This window comes from Apus apus, chromosome 3 (assembly GCF_020740795.1).
Source record: "Apus apus isolate bApuApu2 chromosome 3, bApuApu2.pri.cur, whole genome shotgun sequence".
NCBI classification, from domain to species: Eukaryota; Metazoa; Chordata; class Aves; order Apodiformes; family Apodidae; genus Apus; species Apus apus.
The window spans coordinates 71,151,425-71,175,715 of record NC_067284.1 but is presented as its reverse complement, the minus strand read 5'-3'; the positions used below and the strand labels follow the sequence as shown (position 1 = coordinate 71,175,715).

At 37.9% G+C, this 24,291-nt stretch overlaps 1 protein-coding gene across 4 annotated transcripts in view; it reads left to right on the top strand.

Annotated features, from left to right (window-relative positions):
• The window catches only part of THADA (THADA armadillo repeat containing), a 168,987-nt gene that overhangs the window by 122,392 nt on the left and 22,304 nt on the right, over positions 1-24,291 (top strand). For 3 of the 4 annotated variants that reach the window (XM_051614144.1, XM_051614146.1, XM_051614143.1), the window contains 5 exons: positions 10,092-10,504; positions 10,837-10,958; positions 12,440-12,512; positions 15,362-15,506; positions 18,652-18,783. In XM_051614144.1, coding sequence (XP_051470104.1) covers positions 10,092-10,504; positions 10,837-10,958; positions 12,440-12,512; positions 15,362-15,506; positions 18,652-18,783 — 885 coding nt within the window. Of the gene's footprint in view, positions 1-10,091; positions 10,505-10,836; positions 10,959-12,439; positions 12,513-15,361; positions 15,507-18,651; positions 18,784-24,291 lie in introns of those variants that run through there. The other variant, XM_051614147.1, reaches the window with a different exon arrangement.

The window sequence follows — 24,291 nt, the reverse complement described above, 5'->3', positions numbered from 1 at the left end:
ACCATCAGTAATTCTTAGGTTTATATATATACATACACACATGCATACACATACATACACACATATACTTATTTTTGTTATTCATGCAAGATAAACTTTATTAAATCCTGATATGCCATTTGCCTTAGTGATTATCCTTTGCAATACATTAAAAGTCTTGCTGTTTATCACATCTACAAAATAAACAAAAACAATTCCCAAAGCCCCTTCAACCATAGTTGGGCTCATCACTCTTCTTTTTCATTTGAGTATTCCTCTTTTAAACATAGATCATCTTCTTAAAATCATGATCCTCTGTGTTCCTCTCCCTCGTAGCAAGAATCATTCCAGTCTTTCTGTATTCTATTCATACAGTGTTTTTTCCCTCTGCTGCTGATTATTCTCATTGCTCACCCTTCAACTCTATTTTTATACTTTCTTTTATGAAGGAACAGCAAGTATTCCAGGTGAGTGCTCCTCATCTGCCTACTTAGTGGGCATTACATTTCCTTTGTCAGTCTCTTTCCTGTTTCAGTTGTCTTAAGGTTTTTTGTCTGTTTTGGTTTCTAGACAATTGCTGCACATTTGCAAGGTCTCTTGTGGACCTTTCCACACCAGAAAACTTCCCCCCTGCCCCCCCCCCCCCTTTTTTTTTTTTAATGCCTCTGATTTATGAGTAGCCCTTTAAACCTGAGGGACTACACCATGGTGCAGCTGGATTACTGACTGTAGCGGATTAATTTATTTTCAAAGCTCATGTGGATGGTTCCAAACCTGGCTGCTGTAAGGTACAATTTCTGTAAAGGAAAGCAACTATTTTTGCAGACTGTCTCTGCTCTGGGATAGTAAGTTAGTATTGTCTTGCTTAGAAGTTTCATTCCTATATAGGTTTAAAATGATATATTGCAGGCAATACCTACAGAGAGTAGAAACTTAGACTGGAAGTATAGTTTTGAAAACTTGAAGATGCATTAGGGACAATTTTATATCTTACAGGCAGAAGCCCTTCTGAAATGATGGAGTAATATGTTTATATTAAATAGAACCTGAGCGTCCCATGACGCAGTAAGAGAAAGACTAAACTCAGCAGTTAAAAATTAATGGTTTTAGTCTCGCATTTAAATGTTCTGTAAGGAATAATTATTAACTGAAGCTTGATACTTTTTACGTGATTAAATATCTTACTCATATATATGTATCTCTGGTTATAAGCCAATTTTTCTCTGTTCTAATCTTGATTTGTAAAGTTGTTTCAATGAATAAAGGGTGAAGGACAAATCCAAATAAAATGGTTTCTTGATGTGTTTATCTAAGAGGCCCCAGGAAGTGCTGTATATGAGTTCCAGGCCATGGGCTGAAACTGATTTTCATCAACAGAAATGGGAATGCAATGTAATGAGCCTGCAACTGCTTAAAATCAGACCACTTCTAATTGATTATGCCTGTCTCAAAGGGCTACAATTACAGAGAGATTTTCAGAGTACAACCCTGCCTAGGCCTTTCCTACATTACGATTATTTTCTGTAAGTGATTTGTTGTCTTCAATTAATAAAATCTGTCTTTGAAAATGCAGGACAGCCCTTAGGGAATTTACTTCACAAATTCAAAACAATTTAAAATGTCGGATAAGGAAGGCAGGGAGTAATGGATACCAAAAGCATCTTGTCCAGCTAAAAATTTATTGCTGGCCAAATGAAGATTATTTATCTTAAAACAAACAAAAAACAAACCCCGTAGTTATTCTGATTTGCTGGTTTGGATGGAAGTGTTGCCTGATTCATGTCACTGGGAAAAGAGTTTCCTTTCCTTGAGTTGATAGGCAAAATCTAGAGAATTTTCTCCAGCTCCTGATGTGCTTGGGAGTCTTCTGATGTGCAGAGACAATACATAATGCCAAAACTTTGTAAACTTACAACAGATTTTCAGTTATAAACTGTGGCTGGAACTCAGAAAAAAAAAAAAAAAAAAAAAGAAGCAAAACAGTTAATATATATAAGTGAAAATACTATTTTTGCCTTTATTGAGAGCAGCCAAGTTCTTACCAGATCTAGGATTATTTGATGAACTAAAATCTATTTTCAGTATTAATAATAATACCCAGTAAATTTGGTCTTGCAGACCTCTTTGATATATTGTCTTCACGGTAACTGTTTTTATAGACTTGGAATAACAGATGTCCAGGGCCTTTTCAGTTTAATGGGCAGAACAATACAGTCCTCTTCCAGAGAATTTTCTGGCACATGTACCCTGCTAAAAAGCAGTTTATTTAATCCTTCAGAAGTAAACCAGCCCTAGGGTGAGTGATGTAGGAATAGGGGAAAGTTCCCAAACTTCACAATTCAAACATAACTGGAGGAAGCAAATAACACTTGTAGGCATCTTTGGAGGGGAAAAATGGCTCCAAGTCCAGGTGAATACATGTCCAGCCTTAGCTGTGTTCATAGTTATTTGCAAATGCACAAGTATTGATCAGCAGGATTTAGAAGAGGTTTATCAAACTGTAGTGCTACAGATCCATGTGTGTGTCTGAGATTACACACTTTTCTCTGCACTCAGAGATGGGTTTTACAAGAGGCAGAATAACAGGCTACAGCCAGGCTGTGCTGTGATACACTATTTCAGTGGATGGGATTCCTCTGTTGAATATGTGGACTTTTGACAGGACCCGTCATAGATGTTCCCGTTTTCAGATCTCCTGGAAACTGGTGTCTGAAGCTAAATAATAAGCTGAGACTATTACTGTGATCCTGTGGTGCTGGTGACACAGGAGCCAGGGAAGTGTATTGCAGTGAAGGCTCAGATTTGGAGTGCTGTGTCTCTCTGTAACAGATGAAGAATGCCACAAGACAAAGTGACCACCTTTTCATTCTTGCTTATGTCTCAGAACAATTTTCTGATAGTATTTTCTCAATTCATGAAGAGAAAAATGAATGCGACTCACTAAAATATACTTGAGTAATAAAAGTGTAATTTACCGGGGTTGCATTTAAAATAAAGTGGCACTTGCTAAGTGTTGTGTTGAGTCTGTAAAGCCCATAAATGTAAGTGGAATAGAACACAGAACCCTGCATCATCAGGGAAAAGTTTAAAGAAACATTTGCTAAAGATAATCCTTCCTTAGTTGCTCTTTTATCCTGTATATGTGCTGTCAGTAACCTGGCTGCTTTGGCCTATTATTGACTATAGGGTCTTCAAAATTCAAGTTTGATGAGAGAAAACATTTAAACAGGATGTCAAATAGGATGAATCTAAGATTTAGGAGAAGCTGCCACTTAAAGTCTAGCCATGCATTTTTTCCTTTCTACAATTGTGGTGGAGGAGTTTATAAAAGTTTTTGGGATTAACCAAACTCCACTGTTGTTATCAGTGGTAAAAGTTACTCAGTGTTTACATAAATAATCCTGTTCATTGATAGATTGTTTTGATATTAGAACAGAGCAGCCGGTGTTCTGCTCTCACTAATATATTATTTCCTCAAGTTTTGCAAAAACAGGCTTCCATTGTCTTACTGTCTTCCAAACATCTAACCCTTTTGTAGATGTAGCTTAGTTAAGAGTCTTAAATTCTGTTATGAACAACAGAAGCAATCGCAAAGAATACTGTGCGTTGCACATTTATGTTTGAGATCAGAAACGTGGGCAATTATGTACAACTGTCTGCTGGTTTTGTCCTTTTTTATGCTCTCAAATATGACAGAATACTGTGTTTTTAAATAATGTGTTGCATATACCATCCTCTTAGTTATTAAGAGAATTTTTAATTAGAACTTGTAAAATGTATTGGTTGAAATAATATGCATTATCAAACTTCTAGATGCTTTGCAATTAAAGCACAATTATTTTTTTTAACTAGGACTCTCTTGAATTTTTTGCCTGAATTGTATGATTTGTAGGACATTTAAATAACATTTGAAGACTATGCCCACTTTTTTCTATATTGGACTTATTAGTCTTTTTTTTTTTAAATTATTTTTAAAAGAAGCTAAGTGGTAAATAAAAAGTTTTCCTGCAGGCTAACTTAAAAACTGATATTGATTAAATGGTAAAAATTTGACAGTAATAACTAGATTGGTTATTTTAGCCATAATTAAACTTTTACTGAGATCCCTAAGAAGTCTGGCCAGTTATTTGAACAAAAACACTGACAGCTTGTAAATGCATGTTTTGGTTATTTAGTTTAATTGGTTTAAACTTAAGAAATTATATATGAACAAATGGAAAGCAATTTTTGTTTGTTATGTCAGAAATTACAAACTTTGCTAAAGTGGCCCAAAGATAGTGCAAAAGTGAGTGTGGGACAGAAAGACAAAGCAAATGGACTGAGGCTGACAGGAATAAATGTCAGGAGAAAAGAGGTGGGGGTGAGATGGAGGTGTGCAATGGTGGTAGGTGGTCAAAAAAATGTCAGAGGCATGACTCGTGGCACGGATGTGGGATGAAGAAAGTAGAAGTGTTCTCAGAAAGATTGTGGGGACATAGTGAAAGGAGGAGGGTTGTGGAGGGTAGAGCATGATATTGAACAGGGAATGTGAAAAGGTGTTCTAGGAAATCGGAGACTCTGGGGGAGTGAAGTTGAGGATGTTTGTTAATGTTAAGATTCTATCCCCATGTGAAGACAGAGACTGCTCGTCTGTCTGAAGTCTTGTTTCAGGTTCTCTTTAGATTCCAGCATGTACCACTGACTGACTAGCACAGTCTCCGTGGGCTTTGAGGACTTTCTATGAATGCAAAAAAAGCCGAAAACCTGGTACTGTGCCAGAGAGAAGCTCTAAGAAAAACAGCAGTCTCAGTGTCCAAACCAAATGCTTTTTTTACCTCTTTTCCTTTGAAAACTTTCACAGAATCACAGAATCACAGAATCCTAGGGGTTGGAAGGGATCTTGAAAGATCTGGCAGGGTCACCCAGAGCACATCACACAGGAACGTGTCCAGGTGGGTTTTGAATGTCTCCAGTGAAGGGAACTCCACAACCTCTCTGGGCAGCCTGTCCCAGTGCTCTGTCACTCTCACAGTAAAGAAGTTTTTTCTGATGTTTACGTGGAACCTCCTATGTTCCAGTTTGCACCCGTTGCCCCTTGTCCTATCACTGGTCATCAGTGAAAAAAGCCTGGCTCCATCGTCCTGACACTCACCCATTACATATTTGTAAACATTGATGAGGTCACCCCTCAGTCTCCTCCAAGCTCAAGAGACCCAGCTCCCTCAGCCTTTCCTCATAAGGGAGATGTTCTACTCTCTTCATCATCTTTGTGGCTCTTTCCCCTATACTACACAAAATGCAATGGGATGCTTGCATGGATTCTGCTAATTGCTTGTGTTTGCAGTTTAGAACTGTACTGTGAGAACTGATGCTTAGTCTCAGATGTGAAAGATGTTGCAGATGTCTTTAAAATAAAACATCCTCCTTAGAATATGCTCTTTTCCTGATCGTGAACAGTTATCTTAGTTCCACATTATTATTAAAATATACTTATCTGTGTTATCTTTGGGTTTTTGCTCTTTACCAGTCACTTAGTCTAATCCACTTTTAATAAAAAGGGAAAATATGAAAGAAAATACTTTTCTTAGTATTTGTCTAGGAAAATCTCTTCTTGGCACTGATTACCTTTCAGCCTTCTCTTTATTCATATGATCTCTTCAGGTACCTTTGGATAGATGGTAGTTCGTGAATGCAAAGGATTTTAACCATTTTTAAGTCCATAAATAATTGCAACTTCTAGCACTTCTTTGCGATTGATGATGAATGTCCAGATTTTTGACATTTGGACCCCCTTCCCATAACACAGTACTGCAAACACAGCAGCATTTAATTGCTTCTTGTAATTTTTGTCTGACTTTGCAGAGTGTCGGTAAATTTTCTGATGTCTGTAATAATTTCCCCCCTTTTTGCCTGCTTTTTTCTTGTTTTCTGAAGCCTGTAGTAGGAAGATGGAAGATGACATGAATGCTTGAGGTGCTCTCTCTATTTATCTTGAAGTATGTAAATACTAACATGTATCACAATCACAGATGCAGAAAAAAAAGTCCCTCGTACGGTATACCTGTGCTACCATAGAGAGGTGTCCAATTTTCAGTAGCTTAGACAGCCACTGTAAAATTACCTGATCCAACAGAAATTCAAAATCGTCCTGTTCATCAGCTTGCAAGGCAATAAATCAACTTAAGCTTTTAAATAGAGAAGGAATTGAAATTACTTCTGTCACTATTGAACATATGGTAGAATCTTAGAAATGAAAGATCAGCTGAACTGTCCATCAGCTGACAGTTTCTTAATCCCTGCACAAGGAAGGTTTTAGGTCCTTACTGTATGTATCTGCTTATTCTGGGAGCAGTGCCTGCTTCCTACAGCTAGAAGAGCAGAAGAAAGTGGACAAGTAATCCTTGAAGTTTCACAGCCAGTCAGGCAGGCCACAAGTTTTGAAGCAGGCTAAACTTCGAGGAGGCTTCTATCTGGAGATTCACGAGGTCAAATAATTCCATTCTGCTCCTCTTCCTCTTTATTTTCAGAAAAACCATTTAAATTCATATAACTGACTGCAAACATCAGCTGATCACAAACGGGATTTTAAAAAAGCATACTCAAACCTAGATGTTATGACAGATATTGTATGGATATCTCCATGTATCCCATAAAGGGACTGAGGAGGACTGTGGGATGTTCATGCACTGTGTTGACGAGAACCAAGTTGTGCAAGATGTGTCCCTTCCTAGAAGACAGCCAGAGTTGCTCTTTTCCCACAAATGAACCAGTTCTTAAGGGTGGGGGTGGGGTTGGGGAGTGGTGAAATTAATCCTTGGATCTTTTGCATTTGTCAGCATCTTAGGCATGACTGTTCTTTGCTAAAATCCTTGTTTGGTCAGGCAAAATGTACTTCTTCCTTCTTGCAGCAACTGTACGGTGATTGTTGTTTGTAAATAAAAATATGTCTTTCCTGTATCTTAACAACAGAGACAGACATTTACTTTGGGAAACTGTGTTTTTTTGGTTTAGTAAAATATTTTTATGTAAGCCAAAGGAAAGAGTTTACTTAAAGTTAAGCAGAAGAAAAAACATTTACATGAAAGTCAGGAAAGATTTCTTAGTGATGAAGTTGAAAGCAGGAATATTTTCACTGCTTTGTAATACAACAGGGGCTTTCTTTCTGTACATATTTGTGTGAAAAAAAGAGTGTTGGAGAGCATGCAGAGCACTAGATGAATGCAGGATTTGCTCGATGGCGTGCTGAGGCTAAGCAAATATGCAGACAGTCTTATTTTTCTGACAGCCTTACTGCTGAGACATTCTGTAAAATAGATGAGCCACAGTGTCCAGTCTTCCACAATTACATTGGAAAAACAGAAGTAATCCAGAAGGTTTCCAAACCAGAAAAAGTATCAGATATGTAGCAAAGAAAAAAAAAAGAGCTCTGGCAGAAGGCTTGTGTATCACAGTCTGCAAACTAGTAGTTCTAGGAATAAGTAGCACCGCCATGTTTTTTGTATGAAAATAATTTTCCCCTTCAAAGATTAAGACAACAAGTGAAGTTATTCTGGCCTTGCAAAATTTAAGTGAACCAGACTGAAGCTCAGTGTGTGGCCAGCTCCTGGTTGCAGGCTCTAGCAAAGTTGGCAATGTTGGCACCAAGAAATGAAAGACACTGTCCCCCTCTTCCCCTAAAGTTAATCTCTGTCTCTTTTTGTCCCCTTAATGCTGCTCTCTCTTGCTTTGCCCTAGAGCTTTGACCCTTCCATTGTGTTGGTTTTCATATTGCTGTTTGCATGTATGTTAGCTATACCTCAATGTAAAGCTACCTTGATAGGAAATAAAGAGCACTTCTCTTGCAATATGCTTAAAAATATATACTTGGCTTGAACAACAGAGCCAGTGAGCTCATGGATTGCTTGAATGTAGCTGAGGAGAGAAGCATGTGGGAAGCTGAGAGGGTGCAAGGTCCAAGCTGAAGCTGTTTCTTGACTTGAACTGAGGTGCTTAAATTTGAACCTTCTTCTTTAAACTGCCTGGTATTAATTCTATTGTTAAGCTGGCGTCTGTGGAGCCAGGCTCTGTAATAATTGGGACAAAGGCCTAATTCACCTTCAAGGCAACCAGACAATTCAGAAATTCCAGCAGTTGAATACTTGTGTGACATAAGCATTAATGCTAGTTTATGCTATGATACCAGTATGTAATGCCAGTCTGTTTGGAGGAGGTTTTGAAAATGTAGTGAATAAAAGACACAAGTTTGCACGTTATGAGATGGAAGCCACCTGTGTACTCTAGAGGATGATGCTGTGACATGGGTTTGCAGTGATATGGCAGTTTCTTTGACTACATCAAGCTCGTTCAGAAAAGAAACTGTGGTGAAAAGATGAATGACAGAACTAATGGTTAGGTAATATGTCTGAAAATCTTTTTCAAATACCAGATTTCTTTGAAGCTTGTCCAGAATTACTCAGGAAATGCTTCTGCTTTATACTCTAAACAGTGTACAACCATGTCAAGTTTCTATGTAAATGGCCAATAAGATGACTTTGAAAGAATTTGAATATGAAAGGGCAGGATATGTAACTGTAAATAGAAGGATTAGGGCAATCTCTTCATGGGCAAAAAAATGAATCCATATTTGTGTTGCAGTTTCATGTCAAATCCATCAATTCAATGGTAATGCTTGTTCAGGCTTTTAATAGTACTCAGTGCATGCTTATTATAAATAGCAAAGTTGTATTGCGGTGAATTGTCTTCTTGGAGATACTGAAGAAATTAAGTAAGTTTGCTTTAATCTTTGTATTTACCTTTAATCCATTTTGATATTTAAAAAAACTTCAAACTCATAACATCCCTCAGCACCAGTTTGCAGCGTCATTCTTTGAGTTTTTCTTAATGATTTTTCGTTATTTCAGGCTTGTATTTGAACTCTGTGGGATGTAGCGTATTAATTTCTTTCAGTACTAGCTATAGAAAAATCTCAACTGGGCAAAAATCTTGGATTTGATATTATGAAATTATTTATTCCTGATGGTGATGGACAAAAAGGTTGAACTCAAAGCATGTCAGGATTTCAGTCTGTGTGTGGGAGAGAGGACTATTGTTTGGAGTTTCTCTCTTCCATTTTATATCCATCCACATTGCCAGCTTTGCTAGTCCCTGCATTGAAGATACCAGGGACCTCTTAATTGGCTCCAGGAGGTGGCCATGCACTACAGAAGGTTCTCGAGCTGGGCTGTGCCATGTGGGCAAGTTGCACCACTGTAAGTGGCTGAAATGCCACAGTTCTGTGCTGATAAGTGAGAGAGATTACACTGCAGCTCCTTTTTTCTTAGCTGTGTTACCTGTTCAAAGTCAGTAGGCACAGGAAAAGCATATTGGATTTTTTAATCAGTAAATTATTTGATTGATACACACAGGACTATTTAATGGACACAAGTCTATTTGTGTAGCAGGAACATCTTAATAGTAATCGTATCTGACTAGAGCTATGCAAAATGTGGGATTTTCAGTATTACCGGAATGGCCCTGTCCTTGTTTCTTCTGCTTTCAATTGCAGCTGGCTTGCTGACAGGCAGCACTTTCTCCAGTCTGATCTCTGATTTTTAGAGCTATTCTGTCAAGTATAATATGATTACATAATTGTGTTTGGTGCTTTTTGAATTTCCCAAGCTACCTACATTTTTTCAAATATATTTAACATATATTTGTGTTAATCACTTTCTACAATGGTAGTGCAAAGCATATACAATTTGCAAGTCTGTGTTAGTGGCTCTAAGGAAATACTTATCAGACTATAATTGGCAAAGATGACAGGCAATCTTAAAGTATGGTAGCATTTTTAAGTTGTTTGAAGCTTTCATCCCATGAGTTGAGGAATTTAGTTTTCAGAAAAGTTAGTATCTTTATTTCCTTCTGTTGAAGTATGAATACAAGTAATACATAGGAAAGCTGTTTTATAATTCAGGATCAGTTTGAAATTAAGGAGGACTATTTTTTCATTTCAAACCTGAATTTACCTTGAGATACCTTTTGCATACCTGATGGTTTTCAACCTGATGGTTTTCAACTTCAGAATCACTTCATGGTCTGGAGCAGGTGGCAACATTATCTGTTTGTCACCTAACTTGATGTTATTTTCGTTTCAGGAATGCAATTCTTTGGATTTTGGGAAGAGATGAACAGAGTCATTTCAGATTCTGAATTGAAGTCCAGTATTCCCTACTCATCTGCAGTACCAGGACTGATACAGTATCTTCAAAGCATCACCAAACTTGTGATATCAGTGCTGTCAGTGACTGCAGCTCCTGACATCCAGAGCAGCAGTTCTCGTGTTGAGAAGAAAAGAGCCATGCCATCACTGTCAATAGTTCATCTCCTTCACTGTGAGTTTCATGAAGTACGTCTGCTTGCATTGGAAGCAGTACTGCTCTGGTTGAAGCAAATAAATTGCAAGCAGATTTCAGAAGAAGGAGGAGGTGTAGTAACTTTAATCATGGATTTGGAAGGCACTTTCCTTACAATGGCTCTGAAGGAAAACAATCTCCAGTGCTTTTGCAAGGTAGGAAGGTGCTATTTTATTTACTTTAGATATGTTTTCAGTAAATTACATTCTTAATTTTAAAAAAATGTATTTCAAATGTGCATTATGTTTTTTAAGTACTACACAAGTGGTTTGTTGTTTTGGGTTTTTTTACATTGCATAGGTGATGTGCTATAATTCTGCAACAGATGTTCTTATGTAAAAGCGGGAACTTCCTCTTGCCATTTTTAGCATTGTCAGGAGGGAACCTTTGTGTGGAGTGGGGTTTAAGTTAGTATTTTATTGATCTCAAATGTGCACATCCATGTTGAGATTTTTTGTAAATTCTTTGTTTGTGAATGTGTGTGCAGGTGCTGGAGGTTCTTTACAATATGAATTTCAGAAATGTGCTTCCAAAGACTGAACACTCTATAAAAATGAATCCAAATGAGCTCTTAACTTGGAGTTTAAACATTGTAGATATCTCCAAAAGGTATGGTCTGTCATGCATGTTAAAGTACTTATATTTTTAAAAGTTTAAATGTTGAAGTGTTGATTTATTGGTTTTAGGGTTTGTTTTTTTTAACTATTATTTATTAGTTTATTTAAAAATCCATGTTTCAGAAAAATGAGCGTGTCTTCTTTGAATAAAGAGAGCTTTTGATTAGAATTTTTCAGAGAAGTTAGACACAGATCTGAATTATTAAAAAGGCCCACAAGTCATACTGGCAAGCACCCTGTAAATGTCCCATAATACACTTTCTGAAATAGGAAGTTACTCCAGCTGCCAGATGATTCAGTCAGTCAGTGAGTACATCTCTTCCTGAATGGCAGTTGGGAAACAGCATAGAAATGTGTAGAACTGGTGATCCAAACATACCCTCATTCACTGCATCTGCCATCCTCCCTATCCTGGTTTATCAGCAGACAGTCTATAGAAAGAGTGACAGATCTGATTTCACTTGTTGGATTGGCAGGAATAGTTAACCCTAATCCTTAGGGTTATCACTACTTAATTGGACTGTAGAATCAGCAGAAGGCGCTGAAAATTTGGAGCCAGTTCGTAGTGCCTACTGAATTAGAAGAATGTGTCCATCTCTTCACAACAGAGTGGACAAACAGGGTGAAAGTGTCCAGACTCTAGTGGCAAGACCAAGACCATCCTGCTTCTAATAGTCTTTTTTTTTTTAAGACTTATAAACATTGCATCTCAGTGTTACCAGTGCTCATGGCAGGGGGGTTGGAACTTGATGATCTTTATGGACCCTTCCAACCTTATGATTCTATGATATTTAAGGTATCAAGTGTAGAAACAGCATTTTATGGCTGTGCATATTTGCTGCTGATCTGCACTAAATTTTTTAAGTTTAAATGATGTTGTGGAGTGTTTCTTTCTGGAATGAAATAAGATATTTGGGGTAAAATAACACTGTTATTGGGAATTGTTATTGTTATTTCCCCACTGTTAGAGGGAAATAGTGAAATAACAGACCTTACTGCTTAGGTGTTGCCATTCCTTATGGTGAGACCAGCCCTTCGAGAGCCACGGTGCCAGCTGGGCAGCATGGGAGCTCAGGAGCTGGCAGCTGGCATATTCCACACTAGGAACATTTCTGGCAGCTATAGGAGAGATATCACTGGAGCTTAACACCAGCTTGAAGAAATGCTTTTGTTTATAATTTAAAATAACATCTGGCTTGTTTGACTTGGCTTCCATATTGAAATGCATTTTTCTATGGGAAGTATGCAGATAGAAAATAAACACAAGAGGGGTGAAAGTAAGAACATACTTCATTTGCATATCAACTGAAAACTTAACTAACGTCAAGGTCTGTAATGTAAAAATTCTGAGTGCTCAGCTTGCAGAACACCCACTGGTGATAATCAGGAATGAATAAGAACTTTTTTTTCTCCAGCTGAAATGATGGCAGAAATATCACCTTTTTTAATGTGTTCTTTACCTTGTTTTCTCAGCACTGAAGTTCAAAGCATAGCTCTCAAATTTGCCTCCAAGTTGGTTATCCATCTTTTGCAGAACCATCAGCAGGTAAGGGAAACGAAGTGTTGTAATTCTGGAGGTTTTGGTGAGAGAAGTAATGTGGCTTCTCTCAGACAGAAGCCCCAAGTGTGTGTTTTCTTGGGTTATTGCACTATTTTTGGCATTATGTCTTACTCTCTGAATGCAATGCCATGTATTGAAATGAAATGGCCATGCATATCATCTTTAATATATCCCTCTCAAAGTAATTTCAAGTTAAATGTGTAAGCAAATTTCTCTGGTGGACTAATTTCAACTTCTGAGAGTATCCAAAATAGTCACTATAATGTGGAAAGAAAAATGCCTATGGTGATGAACACAGGTACTGAATCCAGTCCATTTACTAAAGTGCAACTTTGTTGTGGTTTGTAATTGCTGGGGAGCCAGAGGGAGAGCAGATCTGATGGGGAGGCAAGAAGCTAAAGCGATGCTTGGGTGCAGTTCCTTTCCTCTCTTGTGCGCAGGATGACCTTGCCAAGTCTCAGCCTGAAATCAGTCTGAGCACACCAGCTTGTTGTCTGCATGGAGTTTCTCATTGAATTTCCTCTTAAACGTTGTTTTAAAATACTAAAGTAAATATAATAACCGTTGTAAAAGTCAAGACTCTGTGTTCTCTGTTCCTGTTTATAAACTGTTTAATTTAGTTTTATACTAGCACAAATTACGGGCTCAGATTTCTTTTGATTTTAAATCAGCAGTGTGTGATGTCACATATGTGTGTGTAGAGCAGTGCTGAGGCAGCTTTTAGTGATAGATAATTGGATTTTTTTGTTTTCAAAGGTAAAAAAAATACCTAATGGAGATTTCGAAATAGACAAGTTTGTCATGATCTGTTTTGAAAGGAAGATTTTCTTTATGTAGCTGTTATTTTTTATGGAATGCAGCAGAATTGATTCATATTGTATGTTAATAATCTTGTCTCGTTATATTAAAAAAAGGAGCCTACAGATTTACACACAGTAACTGGGAACATGAATTGTGATTCTGTCTTTTTGTTTAAAAAAGGCAGAATGCAAGATTCTCAAGTTATAAACATTAAAATAACCATATAAATGTGGTTACACAAACAGATGTGGAACATATTATTGCTCTGAAGTTTTGTATTAATGTACAAAGAGGAATTAATGATGTAGCCATCTTAACTGGATTAATGGTAAAACACATTTCTCTACCAAGCATTTAATTAATGGGAGATATAAGACCTCTGTACAGAGAGTGCTTTCTGATTTTTAAAAGATTAAGTACATCAGTTTTCCATTTGACTTCTTTCTTTGGGCTCAGATTCAGTATTTGCTTCTGTAGAGGGGATTGTTTCTTTTCCATAAAGTAAAAGTCAAGTTCTGTTTTCCTAGATAGTCCATGTGTCTGTTCAAAATTTGAGCAGTTGTAACATCTTGGGAGATTACTTTTTAACCTGTTACAGAATCTGTAGGACATGCTCTGGCTCTGGCTCTTTGTGCAGTGCTAGTTCATGGCCACACAGAATGAGGCAGAGTATGACCAAGGTTCCATCTATCCCTCAACGAGTCCTCTTGCAGTTCTCTGCCCTTTAACTCAACTCATGTTTCCATTGACTCTCTTTTTTGAAGTATTTGGTTGTTCTGTTTTTTACTTCCTTTAATTCAAAAAGTAGGAAAGTAAGGAGAAAAAATTAGTTACGTGTACCTCAAGTGTCTCTAGGTTGAGCTGGTGCTTCTTTTCTATCCTCCTGTGCATGAGGTCCTAATCTGTTTGGGTTCCCAACCCTGCCTCCCCACTGGAGCTTCCTTCTAATTGCCATAGTGCACACTTGCTTGTGGCTCTGCCTGGATGCCACCTCCTGCAGTTTGCATGTTCTGTTATTAAACCTCTGCCTGAGGTTCCTGCACCTTGACTGACCCGCCAGCTTCCCAAGTGTGGCATGTGCAGGGGGTCTGAGCTCTTTCATGGTCACTTACGGAAGTCAGGACATTCTCTTTCACAGTTATGCCTCAGCTGTCCCAGTGGAGGTCGGAATTTACAAGTCTTGGAAGCCCTGTATGAGTTAAGGATAAAATGTACATTAGTTCTTTCCACAAAAAAACCTGGTAGCCATCACTACTCATTGGAAAGAGTCAAAGCTTTTCCCATTCTTACATAGTTGTAGGTTTCCTAGCATATGTCTGAGGACTAAATATTTTCTGAAAGATGGCAAGTGGGTTTTATTTGAACCAGGAAATTTCTCTTTCCCATTATTTTTTCTAGTTCTTTATGTTTTAGGACAGCAAGCTTGGCAGTGTATCAATCAAGAAAGAGATTCTTTCGGTGTTTTGAATGCACATGCTATCAGAACCCGAAGTACCTCAGCAGTTTTATTTACAAAAATTCCATCCCCAGTATCTGCAGAGAAGACAGATGGAGCTGCATTCACCCCTTTGTAATCACCAAGCATTGTAGCATTACCAAAGCCTAAGACTGATGCTACAGTTCATATGCTCTTAGTTGTTTTTCCAGATACGTGTACGTGTCTACATGCAGGATATTTCTGAGAATTGCGTTTCTTTGTTATAGTCCAGTACATTTATCTTTGGCTTGCATATTTAGAAGAACTGAGGACACAAAGGTATGCTTGACTTCTGTGTTCATTTGTGAGTCTGAAGTGAAGGGACAGAGCAAGAGAATTGACTATGAATACTGCTCTGACTAACAGAAAATCTCCCATGTTAACTATCTGTGACACAGTAACCCAACTTTTGAATAGACACATGGAGTTCACCACCTTGAAAGAAAGCCCACATTTACTGATGAGTAGTATCCCTTCAGCAGTGCGTTGTTTAATGTGAAGGTAAGTGGCAACAATGGGTTGTTCAGCATGTTTCTCACATGTTCTGTGCCTTCAGATTTCAGAAGTAGTCCTGAAAAAATGGGTTCAGCTGATAGTTTATTTTTGTGGGGATGAGGAACAGACAGAGATGCTGTTGGCAGCTGCTGAAGTTCTTAAAAGTGTAACATCATTTCTTCTGATCAATGACAAGCTGATTCTTGGTGAGTAGTTTGAACATTAATATTCTGGATCTTTTTAGATTAACCCATTAAATACATGACTTAAAACGTATCGTATACGTATATGTACATGCAGTCAAAACACGTAAGTACATCCAATAGTAAGTGCATCCAACAGTTAGTTTTTTCAAGTTTTTAATAGGATTTAATTACTGAACAGACTTATTTAAATTGTGGTACAAAAAGTGCATGTGCAGAGCCTCTTGAGATAACTCTGCAGAAGGAAAGTTACTTCAACAACATGAGATGCTGTTATGTTTCCAGGCCACTGTACATTGCTGAACAGATTTACTGGCTTGCAATTTCTGTCTGCCTTGAATCTTTCTGAAATACTCTGCTGGTGATATGGACATACTTCTAGTTCAACACTATGAGTGTAACAAAGCTGTGCTGGCTGGATGTTGAAATTAAAGGCTTCAGTCTAGAAATGAGGGACACATTCTACTATGAGAATGATTGGTAATGTGATCACACTATACCTCCCAGATACAATGATATTTTATTAAAGTTAACATTAGATTGTCTCTTTAGAAAACAAATGAACAAAAAAATCCATACACAGCTTTATTCAACAATACATAACTGACTGAGAGGCAAAGCTAAGTAAAACTCTCTGATCTGATGTTCAGAAGACATTGTTTTTTTCTTTTAGCTTTTTTTTCCCCCTGTATTCTGTGAACACAGAATAAGGGGATTTTGTGACTAAAGGGTCAGGAAATATGCAAAACAGGTAGTGATAGATGATAAAGAAATTATTTTGCATCCTGAAGAGGGCAAGCAGCTTTAAATACTTTTAATTTCTGTGATAATGTATTCCAATGTAGTTATTTATTTGATTTTACTTTGAGCAACTTAAGTCCCTGTATATGGACTGCATACAAATTTGTGTTAGACAAAAAGAATATTATATTTCTTAAACTGAAGATAGTGGTGGTTTTAAAAAGTCAGCTATTTATTTTGAGATACATCGTTTAAGAGGTACTGATAACATTTAACAGAGCTAAATTTGTTATATGAGGTAAACATTGTGCTCTTAAATGTTCATAGTATCAACTCTGGAAATCTTGACCTCTGCTGTCTAGTTAAAGCTCTTAGTGGGACAGGCATTACCATTTTATATAAAATGAAGACAGTGGAACTCTTGGAGTGAAAAACTCCCAAAAGCTGTGTTTCTCATCTTTTTGGATCTTGTCCGTTGCTGATGGAGAACAAGATCTCTTTGATCTTGTCAGAACAGTTGCTGGCTTCCAAGCTTTCCGATCAGGCAGATGTGAATGTCTGAAATAAAAAATAGCAGCAGTTTGTGTTCTGCATAAAATTTCAACAAGACAAAGAAAAACAAAAAAAAATCCTCAAATAGCCCCAAGACAGCCCAGAAAAGAAAGCCATAAAGGCTTAGTGGGCAAGCCATCTCACTAGCTCTTTGCTCAGAAAATTGGGCCAACAGAGGAAAGATACAGGGCTGACACTCTGTACTATGTAGAATTGTCAATCTGGTGTTCTTCACAACTGTGAAACTCTTTAAGTACTGCAGTGAGAAGTTTAGCAAATTAAGGTCACGATCTGGTGTTAGTTGTAGTGAAAGAAACCATTCCCTAAGAGTTAAAGGGGTCATGTACATTTAAACTGTTTTGACTTTTGTGCCTTGTTCTGCATCAGTTTTCTTGACCACATACACTTAAAAATAGAAGCTAAAATTGTGGTTGTATGAAACTGAGTTGTAGTCATTCCTATAAGCTTCTATTAAGTACATTCATAAGAGGAGGAGGGTGACTGCCAGTCAGTACATTCTGGATGACCCCCATCATCTCTCTGTTATGTTGCTTGAGGGTTCAGAGAAAGTCTTTCTGGAAAATCCATTTGCAGAATTCCACCTGTACTAGAGATAGAGTAGAAACTTGCCTAGGTGGGAAAGCTGACCACTGTATCTAGAAGGAAATAATTCTGTGCTAGCTGTGCCAGTATAACATTATTGTGTCATGCTAGAAAAAAAGCAACTTCTCTTTGGAATATTTATACTCCATGCTATTTCCACATAAGTAAGTTACATGAAATACAGGAATGATGCTTCTGCCTGTGTAGTAGAGCCTCCAGCAATTAATTTTGGCCAAGCAGTGAAATACAATTAATTGTCTGGCTAGCCAAATCTCTGATAGAGCTGTTGATAACATGCTTGAAGAAAACCAGCGCAGCAATGAAGCACCAACTCTGTAGTTCTCTGTGATCACCAGACAGTAGTAGCTGAGAGCTGGCTGCCTCAAGACCCTCCAGTGTGGAGGGTGTGCAGCCAGAGCTGAAAGTCAGCTGAAAAGTACCCCAGCAAACCTATGAGTACAGTCTTGTGTCTTCCTCTAGTCATCCTTAGTGTGACAACACTAAGTGGCACAAGGGTTTGCAAGTGGAGGATGGCTTGTGAGATGTGAATTGCTGCTGGGGTGGTATGTTGAGTCTTATCTATTTGGGTTTTACTGGATTAACACCTCCCTCTTGGCAGTTTTCTCTGATTAGTCTTAACTGTGTGCAGGTAATTATCCCATGGATTAAACCTGGCTTGCTCTCTGTTGGTAGTGGGTAAAAGGGTAGCAGGGAATGTTGGTGAGTGGTGGGGTGAAGTGTGTGTAGGAGAAGTAGATCCCTGGGAGGTTGGATCATTTGCCATTTCCTGCAGGGAATGGCATTTTTGGCCAGCACTACTGGCATTATCTGAACAAAACTTGGTTTGACAGCCCCAGCTCCAGGCAGATTGCAACAGCACTGTACTGGTCAGTATCCAGCAGCAAAACTTTTGCCTGTTGCCAAACAGGAATTCTGCACTTCTAGAAATCATAGAAAATTCAGAGCACCCATGACTTAAAGTTGTACCTGAATTAAGAGAGATCCCCTCTCTTATCTGCTGCCCACTGTTTAAACGAAGCTGAGTCAACCACCTAGATAAAGTTCACACATGCTGAAAACATTTTGATCGTATTACTGGTTGTCTTCCCAGTGGCTTGCCAGTGCATTTTTCCTGCCCGTGTTTCAATGTTTCACTGCATTTGTTCTGTATAGGTGTGGAATCAGAGCTCTGTAAAGTCTTTGAATGCATGTTAGAAATAGAATTCTAATTTTTCTCCATCAACAAATACAGGACTGTCCGATACTCTTGCTATGTGGAAATGTGTGGTTCTCCTGCTGCAGAATGAAGATGTGGTAGTAAGGGATGCTGCTGCTGAGGTTATACAAGTGGCACAGTCTGAAAAAAAGAGCAGTAAAGGAACAGGTATGTTAACTTTTAAATATTACTGGATTCTTGTGATCTCTTCTCATCACAAACTTCTTGCTAACTGTAAACTGATCCATGCATCTCTTACATACACATACCATGAAAGATTACAGCAAGTTATGACATTTGACACCCACCATGCTTTATTATTTTGCTTTTACTCTTCTTGGTATAATTTGCATGTGTTTACATGGATATGTAAAAAAGAGAACAGCAGTATTCAGCTTTGTGGTTCTTACTGTGATGAGTCAACTGTCACATGATTTCATATTTTGAAAGTTCTTTAATACCAGCTTTGGTATAATATAATGCAGTGCAAGACTCTCTTTGAATCCCAGGTCATTATAATAGCCTGATCACAGAGAGATAGGAATCTGGGAAACAGTATTCAATTCATTGATTCGTTATTAGACCTTGAAATCCATTTAGATCCAGATCAACAAAGATAATTCTCAGCATACACACAATATGCTTTCAGGGCTGTGGGCCTTTTTTGTCTGCATGCCCTAGTTTACTCAACCCTATTAATTTTAAAATAGCCACAAAATTTGAGTAGGCTTAACTAATTAATGTGTTTCACTTTGAGAGCCTTTGCTGACACATTCTTCCATGTGTTGTGAATAAATCAGAATTTGCTACCCAAGCTCATCTCTCTCTGGTGGTCCCCACTGGTCTGTGCTACTCAGTAACACCTGTACTGACTTCTCTACAGTCAGTTCAAATTAGTTGGCCATCTCCATATGAACTTCTGCTAGACTGAAGATAAAGCAGCACTGTGGTGTGAAAAAAAAAAAGTAAAGACAGTAAAACATATAGGTTTGCCACCACTGTAGGTAGAAGTAGCCAGGAATGTGCTTATGAGGCAGGTGTGGGTTTGAGCTGGCAGTATTCAGGTACAGTGCTATGGGTAGGACAAGGCAAAAGGAGGGATGTGTTATGGAAAGCTTTCATGTTCCTGTTAAATCCCACAGCTCTGGTTCTAGCACTCTTGTCACAGCTCTGGCAATTTATCTAGTCCCAGCTACAGCTCTCTTGAGTATCAGGAGGCTCTGCCTGTGTGCCTCTGGACCTCTGTGTTGGCCTTTGGGTGGCATCCTCAGATGTCTCAAGATGCTGTTTCTTTGGAAATACTACAAGACTGGATTTTCTCTTACGGCTTCTTGTATCTTCTGCCTTCTTCCTCATATTCGTGTATTCGTGTTCCAAGGGATATTGCTCTGTAACTGGATAAGGGATCTGTCCTATTAATTAATACTATGGTTACATCAGCACTTGCTTTTACAACTTACCACTTTGTAAAGCAGAAGTGGCCATAATGGAGGAAATAACACCATAATTGTTTTTTATTTGCTGTGTTCCTAATAAGGATAGGGACCCTGGCCCTAAATTTATGCTAACCTCTTAGTTATACTTAGTTGTGTCTTCCTATTCTTTTCACTTAAACTACTTTTGATCAAATCAGTGACTTTCATCTGTGACTGGCAAAGAACTCCTGCTTTTGAAAGACAGAATACGATCTGTTTCCACCTCCATGATACTTTATTGTTTTTCCTTCCTATGATCTCTTTATCCCCCACTAAACTCCTTTCACTTTTTGTGGTTTGCTTTCTAGCTTTTGAGAGAGCAGGGCAAGGAGTGTTGCCCCTGTGCCTTTTGTTTACAACCAGATTAAGCTATTACTTCCGTTTACCCCTGTCTTTTTGTGTGCACATGAGAGCATGGCTCTGGGCTTTAGACATTTCATGGATCACCAGTGCTCTCTGTCCCAGCAATTTTTAAATTACATTCAAATATCTACTGATGTTTTCTCAATTTTCATACCATGAAAGTCTGCTTTTTCATCACAGCAATGATTCTTAAAATGTCTAAGCTGATGCACTGAAATTCACTAGAAGCCATGAAACGGCTCTCTTTAAACCTTTTATTTGGTAACAAATTGCTGGATATCTCACACTGACTGACTTTTAATTTCCATTATATGAAGACAAGTATTCTGGTCCAGCAGTTTTACCATGAGATCAGAAAAGAAGATGGCTCAAGAGATAATTTTATTGCATTTTGTAGTTGTTTCAGTTTTACTTTATTGCCCTTACCACTAAGTAACTTGAGAGAGTAAAGAGACTATTATAATTTCAGCCTAATTTGTGCATCAAAATGTTTATGTCCTAGTAGCCATTATACTTCCAGAAATACTGCACTATAGGAGTAGGTTAAAGTGTGTTTGATGTTTTCCTGCCATTAATTCATTGTACAGCGGGGGAATGCTGCTCACAAAATCAAGCATTGGACTTGCCAGAAATTTTGGCACTAGCATCTTTATATCCACTCTTCACAAAATTCTCTCTCTGTACACACAGCATGTAAGGTAGTAGCTGTAGCTGCCTGCAGAAGAACTGTATTGTCAGCTTAGGGAATAATGAACACCTTAAGTGTTTTATTTATATGTGAGATCCAAAGGAATTCCTGATTATAGCCTGACTGACAACTGCCCCTGCCCTACATGCATGAGACAAGCTGGCATCTGGTTTTCCTGTGAAAGAATAGAGTATGAGAGAGTGTATTGTTTTGTGTGACAGCGAGAGTGAGACTGAATTTATATTCTACTTCAGCAGAGTAAGACTCATGAAGTTGGACTGTTGTTAATAACAAAAACGTTATTAGCATAGATTGTTCATACAGTTGTTATAGAACATTTTTCCTATATATACATGTTGTTGAATAATAGTATAGATGTGTAGCACCATGACAGTGTCAAATAATAGGTATTTTCCAGGTCATTTATAGATGGTAAAACTGGAGGCAGATGATCCCATCTATTAATATGGTTTCACGTCCAGTAACAGCCCCTATCTTGCCTTAATTCTTTGAAATGTTACATGAGCTTCTGGAAGAGAGTATGAACTTGGTTTCTTGTTACTCCCTCATGGCTTTTAGTGAGGGAAAAAAAACGTTTCCTCAAGTAAATCATCCATGCAGCTTTGGATCCACTCAAATTATGAGAGCAGTAACCTTGCAGAATCTGAAAAGCAGGGTAACAAATGCAATACAAGAACCCTGTGAAAACTGCAGCCCCCAATTTCTTTTGAAATGAGAAAGGCTTGGAAGACCAAACACTGATACACAGCCCCTATCCTTGCTTTACTTTATCCTCGCATTCAGATCTCCAAGAGAAGCCCTGCAAAACCTACTATTTTTTATAGAAGGCAAGGACTTCCACTGTTGCCAGTAAAATTAATTTTAAAAAATTATTTCATTTATATATAAAAGCTTTATTTAATTTTGAAATACGTGTAAAAGCTCATGGGCAGGAGGGGAAGGTACTGATACTGGCTGACAGCAGTCATTTTCTGAGCACAGGAGGCAAACAGAATCCTGTTTCACTAGGAAGGAGAAAACCTTTTGTTTTCCCTGCTAAAAATACCAGCTTAGCAGGTAGTTAAGGTTTTCCTCATAACTTGAACAATATAAACTCCATCTGTAACACAAGGTATTGTATGTATGCTTTGTTGTTGTTTCCTCAAGCATTGAGGTGTAAACTTCTGAGGGATTGTTTTATTCCTGTTAGTATGAGGGAGGGTACAGGAAGTATTGTATTCAATGTAAATGTAGAATAGCTGCTTTGAAATCTAATTAAATTAGTGACCCATGGCTGTGTAAAGTCTAGACCTATTCACAGAAGCCTTTCTTATCCAAGAGAGTTACTCCTTACAAGAAAGATCATTTAAGTCAGGGAAGCAGGAGTTTGTTTCTGTACTGATGATCACTTCACTGAATATCCTAAAAAATTCAGGTAACTCAGTGCTAGAACAGAAATTGTATTCACTGGTATCATTTTCCTCTATGGCTTTTTTTTATCTAGAGAAGCATTATTTTAAGTAAAGTTATGAGCTTGTCAGTATTAGAGAAGTTCCAACAAACAATTTTTTACTGTTTTAGTTAAGCCAGTACAATTCTGTAAAATTGTAGCCAAAAATACCTTTAATCAGCTTAACCTTCACATTGGTAAATTAACAAATTAACCCTGAATGTATTGAAAAGCATTTGCAGCGTTGTTAGCACAAATTTAGCTGATTTTTAAAACAGAGCTGAATCAAGCTTAGATGAGGAATTAGATTTGCAAAATTGAGGAAATATTTTGAAAGAGCCTGGACAATTTAGCAGCCTGACTATTCTTCTTGAATGTAAGTTAGGCCTTCAGGAATCTTCTGCTGCATTTCTTGTGAAATAGCAGTGTTGTATAGAAATGAGTCAGCTCTACTCATGGACTGGAAGCTGGGTGGCTGCAGCAGAGTGCTGTTTGGCACAAGCTGGGGCAGTGGCCCTCTGTGAGCACCACCATCACTGGGTGCACTGCAAGCATCTTTGAAAATCAGTCCAATGTTGTCATCATTATTTCTTTTACTTCTTCAGTAATTCCCAGACTAGAGTTGGGGCTGTAAATTATGTAGTCGGTTTTTAACATCTTGCTGATTTAATCTACTGGCCAAAAATTAAGGTATGTTAATCCTGTTCCTTTTGTTACCAGTTCACAAACTTAAGAAATAAACAATAGTGATACTCCTGTACCAGGGAATTCAGAGCTCTCTTTTTTTCACATGGTAGTTGTTTCCTTTCTGATAGATTCTACTTGTTCTCTTCAGAAGAAAGAAAAAAAGAAAAAAATAAAAAAGAAGTGAAAATTACAAAAGTCCTATTTTTTGATCCACCAGCTGATTTATAGAAGCTGACTCCCCCTTCTGAAGGACATCTTGGGAAGGGGGTGGCACTGTTCTACAGAGCAGCAGATTGGGTTGAGGTTCTTGCAGAAGTCTTTTTCACTGCTTAAAATTGACCTGTGTTTTAGTGGCCTATAGTATCTCAGCCCTATCTTACTGTATTGGACTAAATGCATGTAAGAGCCTTTCAGCAACTTTTATTTTGCTTATTGACTAGAGAGCATTAATGTGAGTAAACAAAGAAGTTAAAATGTGCTGCTGGGGTGGAGGAAGAAAAAAAAAAGTTTTAATTAGATTAAAGAGCTAAAACATTTTCAAGGTGATTTTTAATTCCTTTCTAGACTTCATAATTTGACTAAGTAGAACTTTTCTTTGCGAGCCATGCTGTCTGCTTGGCATGAAGAAAAGCAAAGCTGCTTGTTTCTTATGCCTCTATTTTGTTATCTCCTCATGAATATAGAAGGTAAATTCAAAATAAACTTCATTAATCTAGAGTAGGTATCTCTATCAAGAAGGTGTGAGCATGGAGGTTTATCTATGTGGGGTTTTTTTTTTGGGGGGACATGGTGTAAATAAGCTTTAGCAGAGGTAGGAAAGATCAGAGTAACTATATTAACATTTGAAGCAGATGAGAGAAGAATTCCTACTCAGATTTATGTTTCTGGTTCCTATCCTCTAAAAATCTTCCTGGGTGAACCTAAAGCTATGCAGAAGTTTTCATACATGTGCCCTAAGAAGATCTACTAAATCACTTGAGTGAGAGATAAGAGATAATGCAGTCTGTGTGATG